At 37.4% G+C, this 13,304-nt stretch overlaps 1 protein-coding gene across 3 annotated transcripts in view; it reads left to right on the forward strand.

Moving 5' to 3' along the window:
• Window positions 1-13,304, forward strand: part of MSH3 (mutS homolog 3) — a 122,951-nt gene that overhangs the window by 66,258 nt on the left and 43,389 nt on the right. For all 3 annotated transcript variants that reach the window (XM_054809559.1, XM_054809558.1, XM_054809560.1), the window contains 3 exons: window positions 10-142; window positions 8,700-8,887; window positions 12,369-12,537. In XM_054809559.1, coding sequence (XP_054665534.1) covers window positions 10-142; window positions 8,700-8,887; window positions 12,369-12,537 — 490 coding nt within the window. The remainder of the gene's footprint in view (window positions 1-9; window positions 143-8,699; window positions 8,888-12,368; window positions 12,538-13,304) is intronic.

Here is a 13,304-nt window from a genome sequence, read left to right on the forward strand (position 1 = left end):
CTTTTACAGTGAAATAAATGCCCGGCTTGATGCTGTGTCTGAAATGCTACTGTCAGAATCCAGTGTGTTTGGTCAGATTCGAAATCTTCTTTGTAAGCTGCCAGATATAGAGAGAGGCCTCTGCAGTGTTTTTCATAAAAAGGTATACCCATAATTACCCTAATTTATTATTTTCTAAATGGTATTATTCTGTCTTAATGTACTTCCATTGTTTTTGCATGTTTGTTTAAAATATTTTCTTCTTAGCAAGACTGAGGCTGACTTACTAAAGGGATGCAAGTTTATAAAAATTATTTTTGCCTTATGGTAGAATCTTATTTTATTTGTTACCAATGCTGGTAAAAGAAATGTCTGAGTAGGATTCTAGAATACATACATTGCGTTGCTAATGCTAACAGGAAAAACATCTATGGTACTTATGATTTAGTGGCTGGATTCGTTGAGATGGGATGGTGCAACAGGTCTTTGTGTCATAAACTATTTCCCTTTAAAACAATGCATTGTGTTCTGTATACTTATCTAAAATCACACTTGCAAGTGAAACCACTTGGCAGTAGTTAGCTGTTTTCAAATGAATGTTAATTTGTTTATGTATTCTGTAATTTGGATCTCAGTTGCACATTTTAATAAGAATTACTTGTAATGAGACACTGACAATTCTTAGTTGAAGCAGATTAATGTGCTAATAGCACCTGTGCAGTACTTCATGTTCTTTTATTTCACCGTTATATAGAGAGGTTTTGACATTGTGTTTTAGATAAAGGAATAGGTGGGTAGAAGGAGAGCAAAGTTGTAATTTCTTTGAATGGTACAGCACAAAGGTTTCCTCTCTGAAAACCTGAAACTCAGTTCTTGTACAGTTTTTAAAGCCCTAATGTGTTGCAGTGTTAGGCACAGAAAGACTTGTATATTTCAATGAATGGATACAGAGGTCCAGCCATAATGAAGTTTATGAGAAGGTGTGTCCACCAACTTCCCCATCCTCTAAAATGTACCATATCCACATGATAACAATCGTTCTTTCAAAACAACTGTCCAGGAATTAGACGATTCACTTTTTAATGGTTTAACTAATTTCAATTTGATTGACATGTAATGAGGTTTGTAGGGATACATCTGTATCTCACAGCATTCCGGCAAATCTCCACTGCTATCCTGTGCTTCCATTGGGTTTTTTCAGGGGGTTTGGTTGGTTTTTTTTTCAGTACTAGTCTGTAGCTGTTTCTCCAGGTGTCCCTTTCTGTTATAGGGCTGCTTAGCCTTCTCTGCTTTAAAGCCAGCATTTTGGTGTAACCATTCAGAGGTCCTGGATTTTCATGTGATTTTTGGAATGAAGTGACAATGTAGTTTGTCTTAACAGCCACTGTAGCATGAAGATATGTGTTTAGTGAATCCGATGTTGGACAGAAGTTGCAGGAGAGAAGTGCTCCAGCAGAATCATTAAGGAGGATAAATGGCAGGAGGAAAGCTCCAAGCATGCACTTTTCCTTTGATGAATTAGCTTCAGTTGGTAAAAATCTAGTTTGTCATCCATTGCAGAACACTGTGGGAGAGTGCCCAAAGCAAGATCTTTAGGACTTCGAGGAGATGACAGTGTCCCTGAAAGACAGGGTCTGTTTTGAATAAAGAATCAAAAGCAGACTTGGGGAAACAGATTCCACAGTCTAGACAGACAGTGAATATGGAGCCTTAAGAAAGGTCCCTGCAAAATAGATACATATTCAAGAACACGGAGTAACTGGTTTTCATGACTTCTTTTCTCCCCCTCCCCCCCCGCCTCCCCCTCCGAATTTCCAGTAAACTCTGCCATTTCAGTTCCACTAGGAGCCTTTCCAGTTCTGTTAATTCCAGATGTCCATCTCCCACATGCTCCAAATGAGGTTCCCTGCAATTTCATTCCCAATAAGGGTTTCAAAACTCTGAGTGAAGCACACTAATGGCTTAACTAAAGGAATATGCTGTAATGCAGGCTTGTTAATTCAGTGCCAGCTGCAGGAAAAATAGGTGAATATGACAAGTATTTCATCCTTCAGGTCCTTTAGACTTCACTGACATTAGTATTTGAGGAGGAATGTTTCACAAAGGGAGACCAGAAGTGTACAGAGGTGGCTGGATCGTCTCATTTGTTCCAAACATCTTTCATGCATATCAGGCACTGCAGAACTTTTATCATGCGATACACTTTGCACTAGTAACTTCTAGAGGAGAAAGAAAAAAAAAATAAGGCAAAACAATGCTCTATTTTGGAACTGACTTTGCAAGGCAAAGCATCCTTATGGGAGTTCTTCTGGTAGATAGCATTGCTGTATATCTTCCTGATCCATTACTTTTTTTTTAGTAAGTCTGCTAATGATTCTTATCTGGTAGCATCATTCAAATTGGCAGTCGTTAATCTCACCCTCCATAAGTTCCCATTACCCGAAACGACCAAAAACCATTGCTGATCTACCCCCAGGTATAAGCAATTTGGAATTAGAACAGCATTCTTGTAATGAGAATTAGATATTAATGTTGGAGGTCATATTACCAGCTCCGAGTTTGCCCCAGCCTGGAAAAGAACGAGAGTGTGCTTAAGGAGACAGGAGCAATGCTACTGTTGCTATGGAGAGTGGAATTAATATAAGGACTGATTGTTCTTCACAGTTCCTGCATCTCCAGCACCTGACATCTTTCCAGGCAGAAATGCTGTCAACAGCAGAATATAACAAGAGAAGGATGGCTGGAGATAAGCTGTTTGAAGACTTCTTGGTAGCATTCAGAAGTTAACTTTAACAGGAAACTGAGAGGGAATTGTCAAAAGTTTTGTCTAAATAGTGCCTGGAGCTGATGCAGAATTAGATCTTGCTGGAAGACACGTTGGCTCAATGTTTTCTATAACCAGTTCAGCCATGCCCTGTAGCCCCTGGAGGGAGCCACCAAATAAAAGAACAAAATTTAGGCCACATGCATTTCCCTTTGTGGTCTGCATCTCAGGACAGTGGAAAATATGAATGGCAGGACACTACTTTTTTTGTCTCAAAGAGATGACTGCTTAGCCTTGCCTTGGAGTGCACAGAACAGCAAGAGAGCTGTCAGATACCCATGCTTCAGTATGTCTGAAAAACAGTACAGACTAAACATGCCATCAGTACTTTTAGAAATGTGTCCCGCAGGGCCATTCTGATGTTACTTGCTGTTTTCATGCCTGCTTTCATGCAGTGTGTTTCAGAAGATAAATATTTATACAGGCTTGATCCATAAATGTTTATTTTATTTGTACCCTTTGCTCAATAAACATTATTTTTTGACTAAAGCTTAGTCAACAAAGTGGACAGGAATCATCATAACAAATCGTCATTAAATGTACAGAACACATTATAGCGAAGCTGTTTCACTGAACTCCTACACAAGGAGTGAGGTCAATAATCAAACCTTACCAGGGCATGTGGTAAAATGTCATTTCAGTTTGTTCTGCTCCTAACTTTGAGGAGCGCTCCCTTGTTTGGAGTTCCTCACAAGCTGCTGCTCAGTTCTGAATCAGTCTCTAAAACTTTGCTGCCCACTTACCAGGCTGCTTGCCTGTACAAAATAAAGCAGGCAGTTGCTACCAGGGGAATATTTGCTGCTTGGCTGCCTACAGCCTCCTTGTGGGATTTGCCTTTCAGTTTTCCAGTGAATACTTCACTACTTCACTGTCATGCTCAGACTCCTCAGAGGAGAAGGGTGCTGCTCAGCTCAGTGCTAAGTATTCAAAAATCTTTCACATAAGCTTGTGAACCAGAATGATGCTGAAAATGTGCCCTTCCCTGGAAGGTATGTTTGATACTTCATTGAAGATGATATGATTTTCAGAAGATTCAGAGAAAAATGTTGTATTTCTGATTTTTTTTTTTCCCCTTGTGAAATCACTACCTGTTATATATGCTCAGGAAATTAGTTACTGTTTGTACAGAATGTTTAAAATAAATTTCCCCCATAGCATAATACGTTATTGACTTCAGCTAACATATATCTTATTTTTTTACATTTTTTCTTCTGTGATAGCACTATGCATATCTTATATATACACTATACTTCTAATCTTTTAAAGCAATTGCATCACAGATATTTTTAGATTTGCAACACTAAATGCTGATTTGAGCAAATTGTTCCCCATTAGGCTAATTAATATAAACAGTGTCATAACAAGGGGACATGGTAACCTTAAAATTGAACACCTCATTTTTCCTAAACCAAAAAAATAGTATGCTCACTATACTAAAAGCATAAAGGTAGTTATTACAGTTTGAAAGGAGTGATAAACGTATGCTGCATTTCAACTCCTGTGTTGTTTTATTTGAAATGCTTTTAACTTGGAGTGGTCAATGGCTGTCAGCTGTGAGTCTCTGTGGCTCCCTTTTAGATCTGTTAGAAACAATTTCGCAATGCAAATGAAGCTAAATTGTGTTCAGTGTTGCTGAAAGGGTGTTAGACCTGGCGTACGACTGTGCATTTTTTGTGCGTTCTCAGTGGCAGCCATACTGTTTTCAGTACGGTTTGACAAACTGCTGGTTGAAACTATTGTTTGGCAACACTGTCAACTCTGAGGTTATTTTTTTCTAATGCCAGAGAAGCTGTAGCTATCATTGACAAAATTAGCCTTCAAAAATAGCATTGAATAAGCTTGTGAGAATCTTCTGTGGATTCAAGACTATTAATCCTGCTTTATGTAAACCATTTTTACTGTATTTTAAAAGCTTCTAATTTATAACACAGTTATATATCTTTTATAAGGTTACTTAGGACTTAAATGGAATCAGTCCCACTTTAATAGAGCCCAGCTTTTCAGAGTTACTTTTATGCATCTGTTCCAAGATATCTGTTTGCTTAGTAAATAATTTCTTCAGCCATTAAATTTTAGATGCAAAGTCCTGCAGTGTTACTAAAATCAAGCCAGGGGAAACAGTAATACTCTGAATAAGCACCAAAGAGGTATGTTCACCCTCTTTCTTGGGAATGTTGTGTTTAACAAAGCTGTTTGCGGTAAAGCATGCTGAATTTCCCATTCCCCAAAGGTACTGTAGACTGTAGCTCACAGTAGAATCAAATAGGTTGTAACTCATTAGATGACTATTAAGTTGTATAGGCTGAGTTGCTGTGAGAAGCTTCAGCATGTTCATTAAGCATGCTTTGAGAAATCTCCTGATTACTTGCAGGGTTGTTTACAGTATCTTTTGTACACGACCAAGTTGATTTTTTGGGTTTTTTTTGTTTTCCTCTGCTGATTCTTTCATAGGTGACACTGCCTTGAAACCTAGTTTCCTCCCCTTATTGAAGCCTCACCTTCACCAGCCTCACCACCCTTGTTGAAGAACACCTCAGACAGGTGTTCTTACATATTTGTAAAATCTCTTCCCACCCTTATATAGATAGTGTATTAATGAAGTCCTTATTTGGCTTTTTTTCTCAAGAACAATCCAACAAAAAGCCCAACAAACACCACCGGTTCAGCTGACGTATTTCTTACTGTCCATACTTGCTCATTCATCTTTTCTGGACATTGTTCTCCTATAAATCACTTAACGCTGTCTGTCAGGGACCTACTTTGCAATGTTGTGTGGCAGGGCTTCAGCCTTTGCTCTTTGAGTACGTCTTGTAGTCAAGGGAAGTCTTACAGGATTTTATCCTTTATCTGCATCAAGGTTGATGATGATGATGCAGCCAGTCATGCTGTATTTTACTTTGAGTCCCAAGATTGGATTTATCATTTGTTTAGTCTTTCAGACCTTTCCTTTGTACTTTGACTTCAAATGCCATTGACAGATTTACTGCTTTATTGTTTTATTTTGTTGTCAGAGCTTTTACAAGATAGAATAAGTAAGTTCCAGATTATCAGAAAGATGTTGATAAATTGCAGGAAGTGCAGGGGAGAACCAAAGTTTTCATGAGGCTGAATAATGGATTGTTTATGAGGAAAGATTAAAAGATTATAGTTTGGTTAAATTGATGATTAAAGGAGAACAGAAGGTTTAGAGGTATTTGAAGGGTGTTAACAGCAAAAAGGGAGTTGAGTTAGTGTAATACAAAAGAATAAAACCACAGATATTTGGATTAATTTAATGGAAGGGAAATTTAGGCTATTGGGTAAACCTTTTACATGATGATACTGCTTTATGGATTAGTTTCTGAAAGGAAGTGTTAAGCACATGGCTTCTTGGAATGTAAGGGCCCAAGAGTAGACAAAAAGAAAACTCATGCATAAAAATTGAGCAGTTGCAGGGAAATTACCTAATGGGTCTCTTCTATCCCTGATTTCCATGGATCTGAAACAAAGATGAACTTAGATTTTCCAGGAACATTCAGAATGTAATCTCTCTGGCCTTCCTGAATGTCACGAAATATCATGGTTAAATTGCATCTTCCTTTAGTCAAGCATCTACCAATCTTGCCTGTTCGGTATGACAAGTTCAGTTCTTCAGCATGCAGCCATGTTTCAGGTGAGTTGAAGAGTATCTAACAGATACTGGCTTTATGATAACTTCAGTTATGTTTACTCATGTGATTGAATACATTTTGAATGACCAGGAATTATATTTCTCTGATTTTTGTTTAATATAGCCTTTATCATAGAGCAAATCAGTGAACACAGCAATTAACCTTATAAATTATTTTCTTTCTAGACTTATTGTTGTCCATCCATAGTAGATTGCCAAGGCTGCAGGTTTATATGTATCTTTATTCTGTATTTATATAGCATGGAGGCCACTCTTCCATGCCTGGTCACAGTAGTGGCATATGCTTAATGAGAAGGCGGCTAAGGCTGTAACTGGAGTGTACCTTAGTTTATTTTTTATGGTTTTCAGAAGGTTGCGTTTCGACAGTCTTCGTGTTCTGAAGGGCTAGTAGGTATTATAGAGCAAACTTATTTTAGGGTTTACATATGTAGGGAGGGAGAGAAAATGTTCCCTTCCAGTCCAGCATTTTTGTTAATATTTGCTTCTGTGTTTGAGTACAGAAGTTATTTGGGAGAAATAACTACAGTGTAATTGATGAGAGAATTGTCTTAGTTCTTGCATGATGGTGTGGGAAGGAAAGAGAAACAAAAGTTTACCTCTAGGGAGAAACTGAAAGAGGAGGGATGACAGAATAAAAATGTAGATGTGTTTTATGAAATAGTGATTCACTGAAGCCTACATGTTCTGTAATCAGTGTTGTGCTGATCACCACAAAACCACAAAATACTGACCAGAAATTAATTTCTAGACTGTATGTTGTGTGGGTAGGAGCAAGAAAAATAGGAGGAGGAGAAGGATTCAACAAATGCAGCATACGAAGAATATTATAGTAGAAGCATTCAGTATATCCTGCCCCTTCCCTGCATCCTTAGGTGAGGAAAATAAATGCCTTTTCAGTGTTGCCAGTTGACCAATGGGAGAAGTTCAGAAGACTGAAGGAGGAATGTTTCTACAGATCAGTAAAATATGAAAAAATATCGGCATAATTATTTATGGGCAGCTTTTTTTCAAACCTTCTGAAATGGAAGTGTCCTGGAGTGCCACTGAATTCAGCAGGATTTGAAGGCATTAAGTGTCTCATAGGACCGGGTTTCCATTTGGTATGCAAATATGGTGTAGCAGAAATGCAAACTTATGTCTATAAAGACCATTATGTTATCAGTATTACCTAATTTATAGGTGGGGCACAAGTTCTGTAGGTAACTGAGAGTTGAATGGGACAACTGAGTGGAGAGGATTAGGAGTGTGGCAGGAGGTGGAATGTTCTGTTAGAGTTGTTAACTGCTTGCAAAATCTTGACTAGTGCTTGAAAATGAGCTAAAGGTAGCAAACTCTGCTGAAGTTGAAGAGTGTCTGGAATCTAACAGCAAAATATTTGAGCCGCATCAGAAGCAATATTAATGGTTAAAAAAGAGAGAGAGAAGCGTTTCACTGCTTTTGGTGAGAAGCTGCTTTAAGGGAACCAACGTGCTCCTACGCTGTGGATATCATGAAGCAAGCTCTGAAAGTGCTATGTGCTATTGGCTCCAATGTGGGAGATTCCCTTTCAATGATACCCTGGCTATCTGCCTGAAACAGAAAAATCTCTTTCATAACTCTGTAGTAAGGAGAGGATGAAAGACAAAGACCACGTTAGTGTGTTCTCCTTAGTCTTCTCGTCACATAGACCTGGGAGTAACCAGCCAGAGGCTGAAGCTGGCAATAGCTACAAGCACTTTAAGCAATGACTGCTGGTTTTCTCTTTCTGGGGGCTTTTCTTCTTTTCTTTTCTGTGTTCTTGTTCCAAGACTCTCCCTCTCTGTGCCTGACCTTGTCTTTCCAAACCTTGTCTTGCCAAAACAGCAGCCTGTGGATTCAGATAACAGCACATAGATGCACAGGTCCATATGGACAAGTAGTGGTACTCATAAAATTACTCAACCTGTGTTTTTGCTTTTTGCACATTATTAGCCCATTTTTCTGCTATTTGTCTACTGCATATGCATTACACACCTCCATCCAGCAACAGGAATAATGTAGATCAACTTTCAACTGATTGTTAATAGCAATGGTTAAAACAATTAGCATGCTTTATTAACCTCATGAATGTGATAAGATTATGCAATTGTGTTACAGTTCATTCATTTTAACTGTATTTTGTCTCATTTTCAAAAAGCAAAATAACCCTGTAGGATTTAATGAACATATACAGCACTATAATGATTTAGACATTGCTTCCCTTCTCAGTGCTCAACCCAAGAGTTCTTCTTGATACTCAGCACCCTGTCTCGTCTGGATTTGGAAATTCAAGCTCTTGTTCCAGTCATACATTCTCATGTGAAAACTCCTCTATTACAAAATGCATTGTTGGAAATCCCAGAACTTCTTTCCCCAGTAAAACATTATTTAAAGATCCTTAATGAAGAAGCAGCCAAGTAAGTAGAGAAAATAGATTAATCTTCCATGCCTCATAGGCTCACTGACTAAATGTATTCAGTTATGTGAATTACACATCTTAGTTTTCTATTTTTTGTTTTGTATTTATGTATGTACAGGTTGCTTATAGTTAAATCAGAGGTTATGGTTTTCTACAGCTTTTATTCTTCTTTTAAGGTTAAACCAGGCAAGCAAGTATTTTGCCTAGTGGGTGTCTGCCTCAGGCTGAATAATTTTTTGAGTTTTTCAGCTGCTTTGCGGAATGAATATAGAGCAAAATATGTTTTGCTCATGTTAATTTGTTTAACAACTTTTGAAATTAATTTTTTAAATAGAGAAGCTATTCCTTTTGAAGAGAGACTTGACCTTTAGCAGAGTGGCTGCTTTGCTGTCAGGAATATGCCTTTTACTATTTTTCTGAAAAGTCATCAAAGCTTTGAATACTCCTCTATCCTTTTTTAAAAATATATTTACATGCTCACTAACGACAGAGAATATGAAGTTTAATAGTTCTGCAGATTCCATGTAGCCTGTGTGATTTGTACCCCCTCAGAGCATTTCTGGGGTTAGTGCCCTGCTCATGGACTCCTTCTAGAGAATGACTAAACAAGCACCTACCTCAGGCTCTGGGTGTGATCAGGCTTTTCCCTGCAGTTGCCTTCCTGTAGTCTTGGAGACATGAGCTGAAAGTATGGAGGCTGTCTGCCCTTTTTTATCTTAATTCTGTCCTTTGTTGGTGCAAGAAAAAAATTGTAGACAAAGGAAGAAGATGCTAAATTGGAGTAAATATGCATTATAAGGGAGAGTATCTTGAAATAATTTGTTGTGTACTATTTCTTCTGAAGAACTGCTGCCTCCATTGTTAGCCATAGATCCTAGTTTTAACCACAGGAAGAAGGCAGGAGTCTTAAAATGCAGAAGAGTAAAGCAAGAACATGAGTTCAGTAAGGGAGGGATGTGTTAAAAAACCTCTCAGGGGACAGGATTTAGGAGGAATACCTTGTGGCCAGTAAATGTCACTGTCTTTCATTAAAAAAGCAGTATAAAATCTTCTAAAAAGGGTTCTGTCATGGTGCTAGGCACAGAGGCAGTCTGGCTTGCATAGCCAACCTTTCTGAGCACTTGACTTCGCAGGTTTTTGGTCTCCTTTCAGTGTAGTATTTGTTTACACAACATGTTGAGAGGACATTCAGAACACAAAATAAGTATCATCTAGATCATCTTAAACTTCCCTACTATGAGCAAGTTTCATTTAACTTTGAATATTTCCTCATGTGTAATATTATGAGATGTAATTGACTGTGATATACCTGGAGATTCTTTGATGAAAGATGTGGTATATATTTTAGTGTGTAGTTATATGGGGGCAGCTAAAAATAAACTTCTGATTTATTTATAAAATCTTTTTTATCTTTCTCCAACTGAGACTTAAAATTAAAGAAATTTAAGAATTAAAGCCTAGAACTTTATTTGCTTCTGAATTAGAAACAGATGCAAGGTGTATAAATTTAGAAGTTGAGAAGGGTAGAAATATTTCCTATGCCCATTGGACAGGTGGGATTATGAGATTTCTGCTGATGCATGATATCCAGCTGTAGTTGTGGCAGTTTATGACAAAACAGGCTGTATCTTCCTTACACCAGATTTACTGTAGGTAGGTTTAAATTTTTTTTTTTCTGTCACTGTGTTGATGATGACTAGAATAGTATACAAATTAAGATACAATAGTATAAGTAGAAGATATCATCACTGATCTGCAGATTGCATCTATTTTATTTGCATTTATTCAAGATGACTAAAATAATTTACCTTTTGGCCTTTATTTATCTCAGACTTGTGTGGCAATATTATTTGTACTCAAAAACCTTCATTTCATTGAAATCGTGACAACTACTTATAAACATACATGAACACACACACACATTTGCACACATATATGTATACTGCATCGTATTATTTTTATTATGTGGTGTGGATAAATCTTGTAGTGGTTTTCAAAAGTATCCCTCTGCTCCAGGGTTTTTTAGGAGGAGTTCGAGATTTTGGGTTTTGTGGCGTTTTTTAAAACTGTCAACTTTAAAATTTTTGGTAGGCATCACATAGCAGTGACAGTCTCCATAATCAGCTGTTGGCTACTAGTGATCTTTTTTTTCCTTGCATTCCCATGGAAACAGGTCTAATTAGCACAAAATCGTTTCTAAAATTTAGCATTATATTTTCAAATGGCATCTTTACTGTCACTTATATAACAACTATGTCTATGTAATGCAAAATCAAAGCACAGCATTGTGTTACCTGTGTCATCACTGGCTCCGGTTGTAGTTTCATTCTCAGGCAAAGGGGTATTGGAGTAGGTAGAATATTAGACTTTCTATTACTTCCATGTTTTATTACTTTCAGTTTGCTAACTACTTGCTCTCCAAATAGTAGATTTCAAGGTAACTATCTAATTAACTGGTATAGTTTTGTATTTGCTCTAAAATACAAATGTATATTCCAATTAATTTAGGGCTGATTGCACTACTTTTTATTGTTTGCCTGATATTTATTAGGGTAAGTTAAATTTTTGTTATTTTTTATGACAACCGTATTTTTAATAGCTAGTTCAGCTTCCCAGTTTTAAACATTTGAATGGCATTGTCTGTTTCAGGTTTCAATCCTGAGCTGAGATAGTACAGCCAAAACAATTCTGTCATTTTCTGACTTTGAGACTAGAAAAGAGCATTTTTTTTGCATGTATTAAAAAATGCTCTGGTTAATCTTTTCTTGAGAAAAGAAGGAAGCTACTCTGAGAAACTCCTGATGACATCTGCTGTGATGAAAGCCTTGTGAGATGGATTTTTCTTTGTAATCCTCATGAAAATCTGCCTAAATTTGGCCAAATTCTAAATACGTCAAAAATCTGTGTTCACGTTATGCAGAAATTATCTAGAGCTTCACATTTAATCATGATAAAGGTGTTGTCGGCACCTGGGATGCTCCAAGTTGGGGCAGCAATTGCATTCCAGAATTATGGATTGAGCCAGAAGGGAATAATCTTTCTTGTGCTTCCTTTACTTGCTCTGCTCAGCTGAGGGAGAACAAACATAAAACTGCAGGATGCACACTGAGAGACGACAAAAAAATTGAGGTAGCAGGGTTTGGTACAGAAGAGCGAGCATAATGTGATAGAGTAGAAAAGAGCAAGAATAGATTGGTTTTGAATACATTGAGGAGGGGGCCATCTTGGTGTAGCCTCTTAGGGTTTGTATACAAAGTTACTTTCTATTTATGGAGTATGTATGGCAGCTTTTGGTAAATGTGCCATACTGTGACTAAATAACAGAAAAACTGTATTCAGAGGGGAGTGAAGCTAGTGTTGAAACAAATGAGAATAACAAATAAATGAGAATATCGAATAAAAATATGGACACAGCCAGTAGAACCGGGGAACGTGTCTTTGGTTTTACCATTATTTCATCTTATGCTTCTTATGGATAGGACTGGAGACAAAACCCAGTTGTTCAAGGACCTTACAGACTTCCCTGTCATCAGAAAGAAAAAGGAGGAGATCCTGGATGTGCTTTCTAAAATCCAATTGCATCTGCTGGACATTCGTAAACAGATTAAGAATCCTTCTGCAGAGTACGTTACAGTTTCTGGTCAAGAGGTAATATGGTATCTATTATGTATGACTGTACCCTTGCTTGTCTAGAAAATAGCTTAAAAGTTAGGCTTTTAGAACTCTCTTCATGTAGTATGGTACTTGATGAGGTCATTTGACTATATTTGCACAACTTTAAAGAATGTTTTTGAGACACTGTGACACTGTTCTTTAAATCAATTACTTTAGTGATTTAAATAATAAAACCACATTAGTGCAGTTGAATTTGGTTCAGTAATGTTTTCCTTTTTTGTATATGTAAAAGCACTTGCATACTTCCAGGGTTAATTATGTGGCTATTAAGTCCTGAAATATTCTCAGAAAAACAGGAAGCACAGCTTTAGGTTAATTTTGAAGAATGGTAAAATGATTTGTAAGTACTGATTCAGACTATAATTTGAAAGATGGGAGAAAAGAGGAACAGTATTAAAGAGTGATAAATGTCATCTTACTTTTAATTCTGAAAAACACTGGTGGCGGACTGTAGCTGTTGTTTGCTAGATGCTGTGCAAATGTGGGCAGGCTGTGCTCCAACGAGCTGAGAAGTTCAGTGCAAAAAAAAAAAAAAAAAGAGACGACAGATCCTGCCAGATTTTTGGGGAACTGAAAGGAGCTATGAGGTAGCACTGTTCAGCATTGTCCTTTGGGAAGTGAGAGTAGGAAGCCTGGGGAAAACTCCATGGAAAATGGGGAGAAGAAAGGAGTTCAGAAATTGTGTGAGAGTTGTGAGTGAAAGAGGTGAGTCAATGAGGACAGGGAGAGAAGCTGGAAGC

The sequence above is a fragment of the Grus americana genome, chromosome Z (assembly GCF_028858705.1).
Source record: "Grus americana isolate bGruAme1 chromosome Z, bGruAme1.mat, whole genome shotgun sequence".
NCBI classification, from domain to species: domain Eukaryota; kingdom Metazoa; phylum Chordata; class Aves; order Gruiformes; family Gruidae; genus Grus; species Grus americana.